At 37.8% G+C, this 19,136-nt stretch overlaps 1 protein-coding gene across 10 annotated transcripts in view; it reads right to left on the bottom strand.

Moving 5' to 3' along the window:
• The window catches only part of GLIS3 (GLIS family zinc finger 3), a 201,059-nt gene that overhangs the window by 50,696 nt on the left and 131,227 nt on the right, over nucleotides 1-19,136 (bottom strand). For all 10 annotated transcript variants that reach the window (XR_005815252.1, XM_040541129.1, XM_040541130.1 and 7 more), the window contains exons 5-6: nucleotides 15,237-15,398; nucleotides 13,747-13,857 (exon numbers count right to left, since the gene is read on the bottom strand). Coding sequence is in view for 9 of the 10 variants with exons in the window: in XM_040541129.1 (XP_040397063.1) it covers nucleotides 13,747-13,857; nucleotides 15,237-15,398 (273 nt within the window). In the remaining variant the exon portion in view is untranslated. The remainder of the gene's footprint in view (nucleotides 1-13,746; nucleotides 13,858-15,236; nucleotides 15,399-19,136) is intronic.

A 19,136-nucleotide genomic window follows, 5' to 3' on the forward strand; every position in this document is an offset into this window, starting at 1 on the left:
TCAGTAACTGAAAATTTTGCCATGCTGAGCACAGAGATTTTCAGCGTGCTGCAGCGTAGCCCAAAGTTAACAATCAACTGCTCAGCCCACTTTTAAGTTCCCTGTGTGAAATGTTTGTTCTAAATGATAATTTTTCAACTTTAATAGCTCAGTTGCATGGAAGACTTGACAGGTTTTATATTTGGAAATCTGAGCCTTTCCCATTATCACAATGTGGTGATTTTTTCTAATACACAAAACAAACCACTGTCAGTCATAATTTACAATTGTTTTATGCCTGCAATAATCAACTAATGTTCATCAGTTTCAGAAAACTGGATTGAAATTCTAATGTTATATTAGCATTTTAGGTATAACTAAATAGTTACCCAAGATTAAATGATACAAGCAGAAGTAATTAGAAGGGAGTAAGATTTCTACATTCTTCAGTTTTCAATGTCATTATATATGAGTCCAAGACCAGAGACATGCTGTTGGTTTGATGTATGACATATTTCCAAAGAAAATGTTTCCTTAAAAGAAAGGATCGCTTGTTTTATATTTTTCTAAACAGTCTGTGTTTTATCTAAGATCTGCATATTTTTGTACAACCTGGCTCATTTCTTCAGCATTACTCCTGTTCAATAGAAATCTGATGCCATCAAGGAAAACATCTGTTTATGAGCATTGTTGGTTAGAAGAGATGTAGTTTTGAGTTTTTCAGACATGATTAGTTTGTTTCCAAACCACATTAGATAGGATCTCACTAACTTCAAAGCCTGCCCATATGTACTTACATTAACTCCAGTAAATCTTCAGCAAAGACTGGGCTCCTCTAGTCACTCAAACATGCCAGTTATGTCATCAAATCAGAGAAGTTTAAATTTCATTTTCGGGAAAGCGGGCTTAATGGACTCTAGTAATGCTGTCCACATAGTACTGCATTTCCATACATAAGGGAGACATTGGTTACAGTCTATTCTTTCAGTGCAGGTTAGATCTGTGTCTTCTCTATTTATAAAACAAAAACAAAAACAACAACAAAAAAACCCTCACGCAACTCTGAATATTGCTGTGTTTCACTGAGTGGAATTGCTCCACACAAAGTGTGTTAAAATTTTATAAACGTGTTTTTGCTTTCACTATACAGCTAAGGAGGAATCTTTGTTATTCAGCTGTTCATGTATTAAGTTTACTACGCTGTATTTGTGAAGCAGGGAACAAGCCAGTAGTCTTCCATGTGTTTTTGTTGTTCATATGTTAAGTTGGCATTTGAAGAGAAAAGTATGACCTGTCTACATCAAGCTACACATTTTACTAACTTTTTTAAGGGAGTAGCCAGAAATTAATATTTTCTTGCACATTCAGAGTCACATTATGTCCTGTTAGTATCATGACAGTGACAGCACACAGATGTGACCACTGGAAAAGTGCAAGTTCAATATGAAGCCATGCAATGTGAGGGTGTTAACACATATTATAGGTTTCCTTGCTAGATCATCTATTTATTCACACAGATCAGCTTCAAGGTCCAGTGCTTTCTTGCACAGTTCTAAAACTTGTTGACAGTACAAGTACAAGATAGACAGTACAAGTTCATACTTAATAAGTGTGCTAGTTCTTGCATCTGGAAGCTACAGACACCTTGGAACAAAGAGACACTGTAGACAGAAGGGATTCCTCAATAACTGTTTCCAGTGAATTATCTGGGCAGGATTTCTAGAAAGCTATAATATAATTCTGCTAATTGTCTACCACTGCTTTCCAATATGTATGCACAATATTTTTATCTGCTCTTGCATTCTGTTTCAATTAAATCATAGGCCAGGAAAACAGAATAAAACTGAAATTAAACTAGCCTATATGGACAGTGTAACTGTTAGGTTCCATATGAGAAATAGTTACTTTTGCTCCACTCAAAGTTTTACTGCAAACATTTGACTTCAGAGACAATAATAGCTTTCATCTTCGTTGCCTACTTTAACTCAAGAAAACATACCACAAATGTTTTTCAGCCTCTTTTGTTAAAAATCAAAAGTTCTGGAACCTACACAGCTAGTTAACTTTGGGAAATTGTAAGCAACAAGAAATTCTGTTTTAGAAACACTAAAGTCTTGTAAGAAGCTAACACTGTTATGTTAACATGGATGACACCACAATGAATTTTACCTTTGTTATACATAGAACAAGAACTTATCTTTTGATTGGTATTATTCTAATTTGGAAAATAGTTTGGCTTATTTCCTTATTAAATTGATATAGACCAAAACCACCATTCTAAGGATTAAAACTGTAAATAGAACAGATCCTAAAGGAAACTTGAAATAAATAAATAAATAAATAAATAAATAAACAAACAAACAAACATCAAACCAGCAATCTTACTTTGAGGAAGGTAAGTACAGTTTAAATGAGAAATATTGTAAGTGGCCATTTTCTGAAATAAACAAAAAAGGTTGCTTGGTCATAATTCTGTTGAATACTGATGTCCTACATTTTTCAAGTTCATTTTGCCCTATGCATTTTCAAGTACTGCCTTTTAATGTAGAAAGCTCCTAACAACGCTCCTTGTTGTGCCATCTACTGTCTTGGAAAAGTGCACATTTTCACAAATTTTGCTTTCCCTTATTTCTCGTTCTAGTCATAGGACTGGAAAGCATCCACAGAAATGCATGTGTATACACACACACACACGTTACCTCTTTCCTTGTCCCATACCAGATTGTATCAAACTTGAAAAAATGCACCCACCTTATTAAAAATGCTACCTACATGATACCTATGACCATTCCTATTTCATCCTCTTTTTCTCACTGTTATAAGAGGCTTGTAGCTGTTTTTCACGTGAACAATAATCTAGACTTGAACTATGAAATTCAAAAAGCAGGAAAAAAATCTGATCCACTTTGTGTCAGACTAATTTGGAGATATAGCTTTTTCAGGTAAATGCAGCTTGACAAGGAACCCACTTGTACTGCAGAATGATTTGCTTTCCCTTATTGAAAACAGATCTGCTTGGCAAATTTCCACTTCAGGACTGGAAAAAAGTGGAAAATAAATAAGTACCCATCCATCTGGTGCTTCAGTTAAAACAAATGCTTGTCACAGGTTACCAAAAAGTGCCATGAAAATCTGTAAATAGCATATCAGCAATTATTTGTGTATATAAACAAAGATTTTTAGATTTCACATTCCCTTTAATACTCTACAACATCACTTATTGTTCCACTGGCTTCAGATTTAAATATTTGATTTTGTGGAAACTGGTCATGAGTGCACCAGTTCCTAAAAGGAAACACTCATCTGTGTGAAATAATACTTGATTATAGAACAAGACTAGAAATGAAAAAAACTTTGGCAGCTTTACTGTTAAGAGATCCAAATTATTATGCCTTCAGGAATGTGATTTTCACTCTTCCAAAGAATCTTTAGGACATCTCTGTACAGTTTCATCTACTGTCTGTGAATTTGTGAGCTGTACATTTAGTATGTTTATTTGCTAGATGATGAATTTCAGAGCTCCTATAGCTTCCCATTTATTGTGGGAGGCTTTGGTTGGTTGTTTTTGTTTGGTTGGTTGGTTGGCTGGTTTGGTTAAAGTTGTTATTCAGTTTACTGTGCAGCCTCGTAAACAACCATCAGCAGATGGGGCAGAGCTCTGCAGCATGAGGAGGAAACAAACGGGAAGATTTAAGCTTTCCTCAAACAAGGATTGCTAGTGAAGCCAGTATCTCGCCCACCCATTGCTTCAGTAGTAGATACGACTCCAAAATTGGTACCTGCCAGTGCAGGGCAGGTGCCAGGACCCATCTCCAGCAGCACAAAATCTGCACAGCAGGGACGGACATTCCAGCCTGGAAGGACAGTCAGTGAGGATGCTCTTAAAGACCTGAAGGGTGTTTGGGCTGCTGCTGGACTGGCTAACTGAAACCTGAATAATAACAAATGCTATGGGCGTGCACTGACAGCTGTTGCAAGAGTTTTGAGACAATCTTGATTTTTTTTGGTATGTGTATAATTTAACAAGGGTGATAGCACTTCTTCTGGTGTACTTTCTAACATATCACACTGCCAGAGCTCACAGGACTATAAAATCATGGCAGGAACCAGGTGCAGGGAGACATCATGACATGAAACAATAAACGTTAACGTCAGAGTAAACCACAAATCTGCTGACATTTGCAATTGCATGTGTCTTAATGGAATGTACCCATGACATGAGAGGCCACTCTATAATCTTTACTTGATCGTGGCAACTGGGAGAAGTGCCTGAAAACTGGAGGAAAGCAAATGTCACTCCTACCTTCAAGAAGGGCAAGGAGGGCCCTGAGAACTACAGGCTGGTCACCCTCACCTCAGTCTCGGGGAAGGTGATGGAACAGCTAATCCTGAAAACCATTTCCATGCACAAGAAAGGTGATCTTTCCCTCTATTCAACATTGATGAGGTCACACCTGGAGTACCAATAACGTTTCCATTTCTGGCCACCCCCGTACAAGACAAACATAGGCATACCGGAGAGAGTCCAGCGGAGGGCCACCAAGATGCTGAAGGGACTGAAGCACCTCTCCCGTTACTCTGAGAGAGTGGGGATTCTTCAGCCTGTAGAAGAGAATGCTCAGGAGGATATTATCAGTGAGTATGAATACCCCAAGGGAGGGTGCAAAGAGGACTGAGCCAGGCTCATTTTCAGTGGTGCCCAGTGGTAGGAGAAGAGACAGTGGGCACAAACTGGAACACAAAAGGTTCCGTTTGAACATCAGGAAGCATGTCTTTACTGTGTGGGTGATGGAACACTCTAACAGGTTGCCCAGAGGCGTTGTGGAGTCTTCCTCCTTGGAGAACCGCAAAAGCTGCCTTGATATGGCTGGAGGGAAGCTGCTCTAGCTATCCCTGCCTGAGCAGGTGGGTTGGACCGCGTGACCTCCACAGGTCCCTTCCAACCTTAACCATTCCGTCATTCTTTTATTTGGTGACTGTAACAACTGCCAGTTGCAAGAGCACCGTGAGGAACATTTGTGTGTTTTCCACGTTTCCTGCTCCCTGAAGAGCAGAGCTCCACACACCACTGGCAAAGCCCATCCCCAGGACAGATCCTCCTTGCAAGTTCTGCCTTACTTATCCTACTGCAGCACCTAGGGCAATGGCCACAGCCAGCCCTCCTTGCTTTCATGGTCTGTTTTCCTGTTTCTCACTCACCACGCTCGAAAGAACCGATCACTTGTGTTATAAAAAGTTTTCCAACAAATTGTGCAGTTAAATTCCTTAAACACTGCTGACCATTCCTAATCCTTTTTTTGCCAGCACCCCTTTCAGCAAAAATTTCTGCACTCTACGGTGCCTGATTTATATTTCATTTTGAAAACAGGAAGTAAAGGGATTAAAGTTGAGGATTAGAACACTTACTCTTTAGTGCATTTTTTTTTTTTTCTGCAGAATAGTTTATTAGTTGCCATGGGCACTGCTCACTGACCCTTAGCCCATGAATGCAGTACTTTTTGCATTAATGACATCTTGTAAATGGACTTCATAGGAACAAATAAGGGAAAATATCCTTATGTTCAACTGCTCTGAAAGAAAGAAAATACATTTGCCTCTCTTTCTCTCCATTCTCTCTTTTGCACTTTTAACAGTGAAATTTGAACTTAAAATTTGAACAAGGGCAACTGAAACTTGAAAGGTGCAGAAGTGCACTGGGCTCATACTGTAGACCCTGGACAGAAGCTGTTTGCTCTCCAGAAGGCAGGTGTTCACAAACAGAGCAGTTTAACCAGATTAATATAGTCACATAATAGACAAAGTTGTTGGTAACTGGCTTAATGCCCTAATAGCCTGCTGAAATACCAATGATGTATTCTTCTAACCCTCCTTAGCTACCTCTTTCCTCATCAATTAATCATTCTGAATAAGAGAAAAGAAAAAAGAAGTGAATTTATTTTCTGTAAGAAATTCATTAAGCAGTGTTTCTTGGTTCAAAAAAAAAAAAAGTTCAAATACTGACAAATAAAAGGAAATGGAATGAAAGGAAATGTGTTGCAAAATGAAATAAAACAAAGATACTAGCAAAAGAAAAATCACAATAAATTGTTTTCTATTTGTGTTTGCCACTAAATCTGACTGTTGGCATGAAATTTTGTTTATTCCAAGACTTGAAAACAAATCATTAGTTTTAATGATGTGTAGTAAAGTGCAGTAAAATCAACATGTAGTCAGAATAAAAAAAAAAGCCTGCTTCTACTGTAAAACAATTTAAACAATGAACAGGCAAGTAGCATGCAGCACTGTAATAAGCAGGATCACTGTATTTTTTTTCTGAGGGACTGAAGCATTTGCTGTAAGATGTACAGGTTTATATGTGTTATACCAAAAAGGCTCTGAGAGAATAAGAAGAGGTGAACTGCTAGAAAGGGATATAAAATGACCAAGCCTCAGAAAAATTATGTCATTGAGATATGCCCATGAAGGTGGAGATTTTATATTCCCTTTTCACCAACGTGAGGCTTGCACAGTGGCAGAAGAACAATACCTGCAGGATCATCACTAGCTGTGCATAGGTGCCTCTGTAAAGCACTCCCATTTCAGATGGGACCTCGGTCAGGCCACTCTGCAAGGCAGTTCCAGCAATTGCTTTGGCCAGATGATCCATGTCTCTATTTCCTTACTTCCAACATGCTGCACACCTAGAGTGGACTTATCTACTCTGCTAGCCTCTACTACAACCCAAATTAGGAGTGGATACAGCTGAGGTATAATACAGTCTGCCTCTTCATCTGAGAAGTGCAGTGTAGAACCTTTTTTCTTTATTGTAAGTAGTAAAAGAATTCTGAATTTTTCGAGCTATTACTAGCTGATCTATTTTTGAGAGAGCAATAAATGAAAAATGCAAGAAATAATGCATGAATAGAAGGATTAGGGAAACCCTGATTGCCTGTTCCCTTTCTCAGCGTAACACCTGACAAGATCTCCTTCCTACTAGATATCATGGGAGGAAATCTTGTAGAAAACCTTCATTGAGAGAATATTTTGACAGCTCTCTGAAACCTACCGTTCAACCAGCATTACACAACTGACCAATATGTGTCAAAAAGGAATTTTATCAGGTAGAAATGAACCAAGCTGGAAGTGCAAGTCTGTGCACAGATCCCTGTCTCTTGTGCAATTAAAAAAAAATCTCTACCATGGATAAACAACTTTCACAAATGTCCTTTGGGCTGCCTTTCACAAAGTTATGAATTTGTGATATTCACTTTCTGGCAGAGACGATGCAAAATTCTATCATGGAGAAAGTCCGGAAAATATACACAGGACGAACTGTTCTGTTAGAATAAGACTAAGTAAATATCAAATATATAAATAAGGAGAAAAAATATATAGTTGAATGACACTGCATGCTTTAGCTGCACAGCTCCTCTGTATGGTACTGAAAAACTCAGTAGAAGACCAAGGAGTACCACTTATCATGCTATGGATCTGCTGAGGTATTAAGCTATCTGGTGAGCTGAATCCATGCATGGTGGCCGCAAGACCCCTTTGAATGAGCAGGTTTTTCGAGGAGTCACGACATCTTTCAGAGGCAATTGCCAGTTAAGCATTCACTGTATCAGAGCATTTCTGTATAACATATATGATCCATAAGTAATTTATGAAAAAAGATCACAAACACATTCTGGGCACTGTTAAAACTGTGAAAAATTAAATAATTGATCAGGTGAAAGGTGACAGTATTTGGTAATAACTATCTTCAGTTCAAGGCCCACAGTGAAAAGCCCAGAGAGGTTTTACATTCTCTTTAGCTGGTCTTGTTTATCTGGGCTGTTCAAATTATCTATTCCTTTTTTTTTTTTTTTTTCCACAAAGATATAGTGAAACAGTTGTATCCTTACCTATTAAAATATCTTTTAATAAAATGGAAACAGTCTTTAATATATATATTTTTTGGCACCACATTCTGACTTAAAGAACTTATACATGACAATTGTTGTCCACTGGTATAAATATGGATAAAATGAAAACTATAACTAAAAGCAAGATAGTACACCGTTCAGACGCTAAGATAGATGCTATCAAACTAATCTTGTCCTTGCCAAACAGCTGTAAGATATCAAAGCAATCCTTTTGACTTTTTTTTTAAAAAAAAAAAACTATCCTGTCTGTCTGCAAATGCACTTGTTTGAAGAGAAAACCTTCAAAAAGCTTTAGACATTGCAAATGCTCATGATAAGATCTACACTAAGTCAGTGGAGGGTCTGTTCCATTCAAGTGGGACATGAACTGCAATACTTAAAAGTGAATTAGGGATTTTCTTTATTTAGGAAGAGAGCTGCAGAAATAGCGAACTGTTCTTCATGGTACACTTGTACGAATAAGATAATGTTCCTATACTTGTAGAACAAGTTTAAGACTTGTGAGGGTCTTAGGTCTCAAAACAAATAAGTCTTTGTGAACAGCATAAAAAATATTTGCCTTCTATATTGTTTTTTATTCACTGCATAGCGAATAGTACAGGCTCTGAATTTTGTTAATGATTATGCTGCAGAATTTCATTTTCACTAGCTTCAGTAAAAAGACTTATCAACTAAAAGAACTATGGATATGTATTTTCAAATACAGCACCATCAGTGCACAGATGAAAGAAACTGCTGTTTGCTGAAAACACAAAGTGAAACCAGCTGAAAGTAAAGTTTGTGTCAAGTAGTTTGTTTGTGTAATAAAGTAAAGTTTGCCATTTTTTTGACTAGTTAGAGATGCTACTGTGTATCTCAAGGAACAAAATTACTCAGCATTGTTGTGATAGCAGAGCAAAGCTCTATACTGTAGCCTTACTTATTAAAGCTGTTCTATAAATAAGAAATATAGGGTCCAATAGACATAATGATTCATTTCCAACTTAGTGTAGATGCTATTTATAGCAGAAACAACTGTAGCTAGAATTATAGACTGGCAAAAAAAAGTATCAATGCATAAATGGTTCTCTGATTTTATGAACTCAAAAAATAGTGTTAGTGTTTTGTAAGAAGAATAATACAAAGATGAGCTGAAGCAAATACCTGCCTCGCTCATCTTTATGTTTTCCTACTCTCCCCTTCTGATTTTCCACGATTCAATAAAGCCAGACACTGTTTTTAAAGTATATCTGAAAGAAGAAATTAAATAGTCATTTCAACACATGAATTTCTCCTCTCTGTCTTTTCCTTTCAGAAATACTGTGTGTTTATCATTGTCATGTTTTTGGCTGGAATTTTCTTTGTAGAGGCTCCCACAATGCTGCATTTTGGATTTTTGATGAAAATAGTGGTGACAACACACTGTAACGATAACACAACGGTGTTTTAGTTGTTGCAGAGCAGCTCTTACAGAGTCAAGGCCTTTTCTGCTTCTTGTGCTGCCCTGCCCACAAGGAGGTTGGGGGTGCACAAGAACTTGGAAGGGGACACAGCCAGGACAGCTGGCCCAGACTGACCATAAAGATAGTCTATACTGTACAGCATCATACTCAGCAATAAAACCTGGTGTGAAGAAGGAGGACGTGGGGGAAGATTGGAGTGATTACATTTGTCTTCCCAAGAAACCATTATGCATGATGAGCTGTGGCTGAACAGCAGTGGCTGTTCAGCAGTGGCTGAACATCTGCCAGCTGATGGGAAGTAGCAAATTTGTTTTGCCTGTACATGTAGCTTTTGCATTACCTGCTAAACTATCCTTATTTCGACCTATGAGTTCCTACACTTTTACCATTCCAATTCTCTCCCCCATCCCACCTGGGGACAGTGAGTGAGTGGCTGTGTGGTACTTAGCTTCTGGCAGGTGTTAAATCACAACAGTCATTGATTCTGGGGAACAACCAGTTTAGGCTATCATTTTTGGAAAGAATTTCCTGAAAACTCAGCAAGCTCTTGTATTTGGTCCTGTTATGCCCTGAAAATGCACAGAAGATTGAAAAGCTGAAAAGCTGTTAGGTAATTATTGATGTGAGGGGAAAAGAAAAGGTAAATGATTCATGAGGTCCTGAGTTAATATGAGGTCCAAGCTAGATAAAGATTAGCAAGCACACAGTATGTCAAACTTTTAAGTAGACCTTGGCAATAAATACCAATATTCTTTCTAAGGTAACAGTTTACTTGAATTCTGCATATGGAAAAAATGAAGGAAAGAAAGAGGATGACAGAGGAGAGAATATAGAAGTATCTGGGGCAGAAGAAAGTACTGAGATGGCTCTTACCATGGCATATGCACCTCAGCTGCCTACGGATGTTCGGCTTGGTTACATATCCTAAAGAATCAAAGCCACAAAGTTGGGAGACAGAATAAGGAAGGAAATGGAAAAAGAAAAGTGTTACAAAAAATGAAATGAGAAAAGAAAAAAAAGCAGGAAAATACGTAAATTAAGGAAAGTCAACCTGAAGGTTATTTTTAAGTAGCAAGTTAGGAGCATTCACTTCTTCCAGATCAGGCCCAAGATCCACCCAGACTGCTTTAAGTTACGTACAGCGTCCAGTAGTGGCTGACCTTTCAGCAGAAAGAGTGAGAAAGTGCAAATGAGCAGTGAAGAATAATCAAGGTTTTCCCTAATCTCTGTAGTTTGATGCTTTCTTCTGTCCTAAAGCATGCTCCTGAATCACTGATACTCCATGCAAACTTTGTGTTTATTTTTTAACACTGCCTAAAGAATGATGAGCACTCTCAATAATCACAGAAATACCCAGATCCCTTTGAATTTCAGTTGGCCCTTGTCTTCTATTGTATGTTTTGGTAACAAGTACCACAAGGTAACTGTTCATCTTTCAAAAAAAGATCTTTTAAGTTTGCTGTCCTTTCAAAGTTCAAAGGAGGAAACGACTAAGGGAACAGGCTTTTAAACTGTTTGTAGTCCAGGGGTATATTGTACATTATCATTCTTCTCAATATTCCTTTAGATCTCATTTTGGATACTATCTAGTTCTCTATCACTGACTGCCCTGCATAGAAGGAGCTCCATCAGTCTTCCCCAAGTGAAGATGAATTCCAGTCATAGTCAGCAATTTTTAACTTTTAAAAATATGAAAGGAAGTACTGCTTTTTATTCCACCAAAATACTTCAGAAGTAGGGACTGAATGTTATTGTGCATATGGATTTTACTTAAAATGCTTTCCCAGACATTTTACGCATCTATTCCCAGATGTTTGCATGGTATTTGTATATGTGCTTGTCCTCATGCTTATGCAGAATTTTACAAATGATGCAAAGATGGTTAAAAAAATGAGATGATGGCTCCTTTCTGATTTGCTTGAGTAAATAAGAGTTTATTGTGCTATCTAGTAAACTGCACACAATAACTATATTTCTGCCATGATATTCTTGGAATACAGGATCTTATCCCATTACCTGGAGAGATTCCCAGTTCAATGTATTTAGATTATGGCTGGAGGCCAGGGTTGGAAGGGGAAAGGGAAGAGTGGCAGACTTACAAGGTTTGCAGAAAAGGCTTTTTTGCCTTACGTGGTAAGTCATAGACATTTATGAACAAAAATTGTTTAAAATAATTCAGAGACCTAAATTTATCTATGTCACTGCATCATCTGGCCCTATCATACAGGGACAAGGAAAGGGTCAAAGCTTTGAACACAGACCTAGAAAATCTGGGTTGAAAACTTCATATAACTAGCATTTAGTACAGCAAGTAGTGATCTCCTCTGTCATGAATATACGTTATCCTCCTATTTTAAGACTATGCAACATCAAAGACACATTTGCAAATACAGCCTTGGAGAGCCAGCAACTTAAGACACCAAAATAATGTCACTTAGTGTGTGGGGGACGTTAAAAGGAGGATTAAAAGCAGTGAGGCATGATATACTAAATGAATCCATGACTAACGGGGTGTGACAGCAAAGGGTTTCATTCTTTTCCACAGAATAGATCCCTAGGGCTGGAACTATTACTCCACTGTGCCTTTATCGCCTTGGAATTTTTATGGTTATTTTTGATGAATTCACATTTTTGTAAAGACTTTTTTGACATTAAGCCAATTTTCACTTTTAATTAAAGTCATAAATAATCTTAATTCTGCCTTAAAAGGTTTATTGTTTCTTACTTTTTATTATTATTACTGCCAGGAAATATTTTAAATGCCAAAGCATGATGTGAATTAGCAATTATAAGTTCTCAAAGGTCCAGTAACTATGTTGTACCTTGTAAACATTATATGTTGCAAACTTTATCCATGCTTTAACTATCTGGTTTGATTGATGACACATTTTTTCTTTTTCTTTTGATTTTTCTGGAGATTTCACTTCTTTACCTTTCCATGTATTACTGTATCTCAGGTGAACAATGGGTATAGGTAAATCCTTACCAAACAGGGCTTCAAAAACAAGCAGTTATAAGGCTAAAATGTGACCAGAGAGTGAAGCAAAGAGTAAAAAGGGCCAGCTTTAAACTGTTTGGTACAAAGAAGGCGTGCAAATTGAACAAAAACTCATAGTGAATGAAATGTCAGAAGGAAAATCCCACAAAGTATTGCAATCTGACACAATCAAAGACAGGAGATAACATTATTTTACTGTAAATGACAGTAATAGTACAGTGCAGTTCAATACCTGTATTCAGGCCCACTATGCCAGTTTTAGTTGATGCATCACACACAAATTTCTTACAATGCAGTCTTGATTGCCATTTACTTTGCGTGCCTGTAAAAGTCATAAAAGCTAGTGCCTGGGCAGCTCCTAGGATAGTCAGGGCAGGGCTCACAGAACTTCTTTGACAGTCCTGCCTGTGAGCACACAGGAGCAAGGGAGCCAAAGCGCTGCTTGTCATGGTGAACACAAATGCACAGTTACTTTCTCACTCATACAAGTGGGCATTCATAAGTTCAGAGGCATCTCCACATGAATATTATAGACCAGTTCCTCACAGGCCAAAATACAGGTCTCTTCTGCCATATCCTTTTTCTTGGTTACAGCCAACCATTATATCAAAATTTACTCCTTAAATCTGTATATTAAAGACTGTCCCTTAGAGCTTCCTATGTTGTACAAACAACACTTTTTGCTACTTTCTATGAATGGCTGTGCACTAAGTTTTAAACATCTTGAAGGTTTATCCATTCCTGTAACAGTTCACAAATGTTCTTGTATCAGGGTCACTTTTCTTTAACATGAAAGCTCATGTTCATATCTTCAATGATCTAAACTAATGACATAGTGCCAGTGATTAACGTGAGATACGAAGAAAAATGCTCAGAAAAATCACCATTCTTTTAGGTCACAGCTCAGCTCTTCAAAGATGTGCTTATACGTACAAATTACTCTTGACTCATGGACTTGACATCCACAGGGCCCCAGTGCTGCGAAATGCATTTGGAAGTGTCTGGCATATGAAAATATAATTTACAGCTTAACCTCATACACTGTCTATTGAGCCTCAAAATCCATCTTTCCATCCAAGACAGGTCATTTAAACTTGCATTTTATAATCTTATGTATTTATCTAGTGGTAGAAGTATAAAATCAAAAAATTTTGTTTTCAAAGACCACTTTTGATTTTGCTTATTATGTATGTTTAGTGATTAATCATCACATCAGCAAATAAGAGCATTAAAGCAAGCAGACTCATGAAGTCAAATATAAAATTATCACCTATGTAAAAACAGTTTAATTTACTTTTCATTAATGTTATTTCTATTTGGTCTGAAATCAGTACACGCATTTAATACACATTGATATATCTAATATTATAACACCAACTTCTCCATATAATATTTACACCTGCCAACACAGCAGAAATTTTACCTTTTTCCTAACTTGCTGGTCTTTGGAAGAATGTGCTTTCACATGTTTTCTCAGGGAGCTTGGATCTGTGTATCGTTTAGTACATCCTGGAATTTGACATGCATAAGGTTTCTAAACCAAAAAGAAAAAGGATAAAGAAGCAGCTGTTAAATCACAGATTATTTTAACTCATGAGAATCTGTTTAGAGCTTTGGGATGCTGCAAATCACATTACTACAAAATGAAATGCTGTACATTATTACAAGCAGAAGGCCTAGTAATTTATTAGAAAGGGAAAGGAGAAAAGTAAGGTTCATGTGGAAGGAAAAACAAAGGAAAGCTTTAATTATAGTACCTTTCATTATTACCTCTTTTTTTTTTTTTTTTTAATCAGTACAATGAATATTGTTAGGTATACTCACAATGCTTCCACCCTCAGAGCAATCTTTGGCTTAATCAGAAATTACATTCTTTAGTGAATCAGGTAAAGAAATTGCAGTAAAGGCCCAGATAGACTGTTTAGAATTATAGAAGAATCTGCTTTAGAAAAAGAGAAAAAGAAAAAGTGTTAGTTTACTACATTACGAAGAGAGCAAGCAAAAACCAGTGCAAACATTGAATACTAAAGTATCAAAAATATTACATACAAAAATACACATTTTAATCTGAAGTATAAAACAAACACTTCCAGCTCGTATTTTCTAATAACACATCAGTTTAGAGAGATACCAGTCCTGTAATACTTTTACAACTTAAAAAGACAAGACCAAAGAACCAAAATAATTCACCAAATAAACACAAATTTCAGTAACTATCTCCTTCTGCCTGTTCTAACCCACCTGTCTTCTCTGAAGACTTGAAGATTCACAGTAAAGAACATTATATGAACATCAGGTCCAACTCTGCTAAAATTACCTATTTCAAAATTCAGCCATTTATGACTAACAAAGCATTTTTGAAAACACCATTGTACAAATGTAGTGTACCAGCTATACTGTCAACTATTCAAAAAGGATCGTTTAAGTTTTGTGACAGTCATTTAATTCAAATGGTGGTGTTCTTGTTCTCCTTCTGGTCTTCTGCCCTTTGGAAACTGCTTGTCTCTAATGAAACCTGACCTTCTTTTGTTGTGAAACAAAGCTTTCATTAAACAAATCTCAATCCTGAGTCAAATTCACAAGCAACAATTTGTTGGCATGACTTTCTAGTACGTGCTCCAGCCATTCTACCGATTTTTGTCATATAATAGCAGTTATTATCCCAGATGGCTTCTGTGTCTTTGCATGTTGACTTCAGGTTCCCTAAATAACACCTGAGTGGGAGGAAGTTATTCTACCTGCAGTGGAGCCCATGAAGCTGTGGCCTTTTAATCGACTAGTCCTTGAACAGCCCTGGAAGACCCTTCTCCTTCCTATCAGTGATGTTACAGGCTACCTGTTGCCACCAACCTGGTGGAAAGGAGCACACAATCTAATGAACAGGGGACTGCAACGGGACCTCTACTTACTTACAGTGTCTAGGTGTGTCCTCTGGTGCTTGGCGCGGTCGCTGGAGTTGCTGAATGCTTTCTGGCAGCCAGGGTGCTGACAAAGATACGGCTTTTCACCTGTATGGCTCCTTAAGTGAATCTTGAGGTTTTCTAGTCTGGAAAAGGCCTTCTTGCAGCCCTCAAACTAGAAAAGAGAAAGAAATGATTGTAAAAGAAGGCAAACACAGTAAACTGCAACAGCAAACACTGAGCAGAAAGGCAGTTGGGCTTGCAGGACACTCCAGCCTGCTATGGCCAGATGCCTCTAGAGCTGAGGAAAGCCTGGCACTGCTAGAGGGTTTGAGACACTTAGACCATAACAGTGTATTTATCCTCCTTGTGTTTGTCTTAATTAGGAAACAACGTCATACTGCCATTTTTCAGGGGTTACAATGAGACCCAGAGTGACTGCTCAGCTCAGAGCTCAGCACCATCCAGCCTCTCCAGGGAAAACAGCCCATGTTGGTTTTCCCAATAGCAGACAGGAAGCAAAACAGTCACTGTGTCTTGTGCTAGGCAGCCTCATCACAGCTCTGGATGTTAAGAGCTGAGCTGAACAAGTGCATCTCTTAGTACCAACCCAACCTATGCATTAACAACAAAACCCACACAGGGAAACATCAGTCTGCTCTACCTTGCATATGGTGTTGCAGGAAGTCAAAAAAGAACACCAAAATCCCTGCGTAATCACCTCATAGCTATTTGCTTGATTACAAATCATTGGCCCCGGTGATATTAAAATGATTTTTGAAACATTTCTTTACCTTTCCGATACATTTGTATGCATTACTAAAAATAAGGGGCTCATCCTTACAGCCCAGCAAAAGAGGATCTTATCTCTATGGGGAACCAATAATCACGTGGCACAGTATTTCTGTACCTAACCAAGTACTGCATCTGCAAAGAAACCTAAGTTTATGTGAGTGGAAAACTATTTCTCATCTGTCCTGCTCCCATGTTATACTTTATCCTAGAGGAAAGTAAAAAACATCCATTCTGTTTGACATCAGCATTTTCATGTACATTTGATTTCAGTTAGACATGAATATTTATAACTGTTAGAAACATAAGCTTTAATAATTCTATTAGTCAAGATCAATTAATTTCTTTAGCTTTGACTTCTGCACATCCTACTGAGAAGCTACATCTAAAAATCCTGCTGTATAACATGATAGTTTGCAATTCTTGTTTGCTTGCAAGAGCAGTAATGCATTAATATTAAGTAATGTCAAACATTACCTATGTTCTAACACAAAATTTTCCTGTAAAAGAAATGGGCCATTTTCTACTGACACTAGAATAAAACATACACATTTTATTATGTTTTATTTAGTGCATGTATGTTTACAAAAGCACAGGTAGGAACACTGACATAATTCTGATCATAATTAACAAGCCTTAGTTAGCAACCTGTAAGACCCCCACGCCCAAAAAAAAAGTAAAAAAAAAAAAAAAAACAACAAAAACAGGATATTAAAAATACTTTTACTTTGAGGAAAATATTATTAGAAAATATTCCATGATGAGCAACAACAACAACAAAATAAACCATAGTAATCTCTATCAATTGCTTGGATAACAGCACCACGTTTTCATAGGAAAAAGTAAAGATAAAAGACTGATATGAACAAACGACCTTTGAAAAGGAAAATAATTCAAATACAGCTACTTTAAAATAACAAAGAAATTTACTGATGATATTCACAGACATTTTATATGGACAAGTCATTATTTTTTACTAAATTTAAAAACTATTCTAATTACACTATTTAAGCAGTACTAACTATGACATAAAATGTAGTATCTCAAGGGAATTTCTGTTTCATAGGGTAAAACTCAGCACAGTGAAAAAGTTCTAAAATCAGGCCCTCTGCTTTTTCACAATTTATAGAACTTTGAATCTTCAAGCACGAGCAAAATTAAACATATATGCAAATAATTGTTTATGATTGTAAAGCAGCATTGAATTTAAATGGGCAAAAGTATTTAACAGTCCAGAAGTAGGAAATGTTATCTTACAAATTAAAAAGAAAGAAGAAAAAAAATAATTTCTAAGGAATACTTCATTGCTAATCATAACTTGGAAGTAGAGAAGATACTCTGATACTCTGAAGTTCTCATCCCTCTACAGCCCTAAAATTCTGTGCATCATATTCACAAGGCCACATATAGTTTCATATTGAGAAAAGGTCATTCCAGAAGGAAGTAGAAACTAGAAGCCTGTATTATTAGAAAGACTGTCTTTGCACAACAGTTAATGAATTTTAACTCTAAAAATCAAGCTGTTTGAGGCCTTGGGAATCTTTGATGCCTAAAGATAAAAGGAATGAAGCAACACTCTTTTGAACAAACATATTCTATAATTCTATGATTTTGAACAATTCTATTATTCCTAGAATCATAGAATCATCATCTGGGTTGGAAAAGATCTTCAAGCTCATCAAGTCCTACCATCAACCTGACCTATCAAGTCCCACTCTTCTCTGACAACTGGATTTTGGTGAAAGTTTTCCACAGAAGACATGATTACAAATTGGGCAAAAAAAAAGTATGGTAAGAGGGTGGTTGCATTTTGAAATGGAACCTTTCATAGTTTCTCATTTATTATCTGTGGTACAAGAAAAGGATGACAGGAATGTGTTACATACTTTCACTACAATGAGTCACTGAAGTATATGACATGCATTTGGCATTCTGAGGCTGTTTAGCACTCTTAGTAATCCTGATTAAACCTCCTTTTTTAAATTATTATGTGGAATTAATTGTGTAATATTTTCCTAATCTGCAATACAGAAATCACAGTTACTGAGGTTTTTTTTTTTTTTTTTTTTTTTCTTTTACTGTTGTGTGCAAATTGAAATCAATCAGCATACAACTTAACAAAAACATCATATGATGGCTGACGGGCAGGGCTCAAAGGGTTGTGGTAAATGGGGCCACATCTGGCTGGTGGATGATCACTAGTGGGGTCCCTCAAGGCTCCATTTTAGGACCAGTCCTCTTCAATGTTTTTATAAATGATTTGGATGTAGGACTAGAAGGTGTTTAGAGCAAATTTGCTGACGACACCAAACTTGGAGGAGTTGTGGACTCGGACGAGGTGGAAAGGCCTTGGAGAGAGATCTGGACAGATTGGAGAGCTGGGCAATCACCAACCACATGAAGTTTAACAAGAGCAAGTGCAGGGTCCTGCACCTGGGACTGGGCAACCCTGGCTATACGTACAGACTGGGCGACGAGATGCTGGAGGGCAGCCCCGCAGAGAGGGATCTGGGGGTTGTGGTTGACAGCAAGTTGAATATGAGCCAGCAGTGCGCCCTGGCAGCCAGGAGGGCCAACCGCATCCTGGGGTGCATCAAGCATGGCATTGCTAGTCAGTTGAGGGAAGTAATTGTCCCACTCTACTCTGCGCTGGTGCAGCCTCACCTCAAGTACTGTGTGCAGTTCTGGGCACCACAGTACAAAAAAGACATAGAACTGTTGGAGAGTGTCCAGAGAAGGGCTACGAAGATGGTGAAGGACCTAGAGGGGAAGACATATGAGGAGCGGCTGAGGTCACTGGGCCTGTTCTGCCTGGAGAAGAGGAGGCTGGGGGGAGACCTCATCGCAGTCTACAACTTCCTCGTGAGGGGGAGTGGAGAGGCAGGTGACCTATTCTCCATAATCACCAGTGATAGGTCCCACGGTAATGGTGTTAAGCTGAGGCAGGAGAAGTTTAGGCTGGACATCAGGAAGAGGTTCTTCACCGAAACGGTGGTTGCACACTGGAACAGGCTCCCCAATGAAGTAGTCACTGCACCAAGCCTGTCTGAATTTAAGAAGCGACTGGACTGTGCACTCAGTCACATGGTCTAAACTTTTGGGTAGACCTGTGCGGTGCCAG

This window comes from Cygnus olor, chromosome Z (genome assembly GCF_009769625.2).
Source record: "Cygnus olor isolate bCygOlo1 chromosome Z, bCygOlo1.pri.v2, whole genome shotgun sequence".
Classification (NCBI taxonomy): domain Eukaryota; kingdom Metazoa; phylum Chordata; class Aves; order Anseriformes; family Anatidae; genus Cygnus; species Cygnus olor.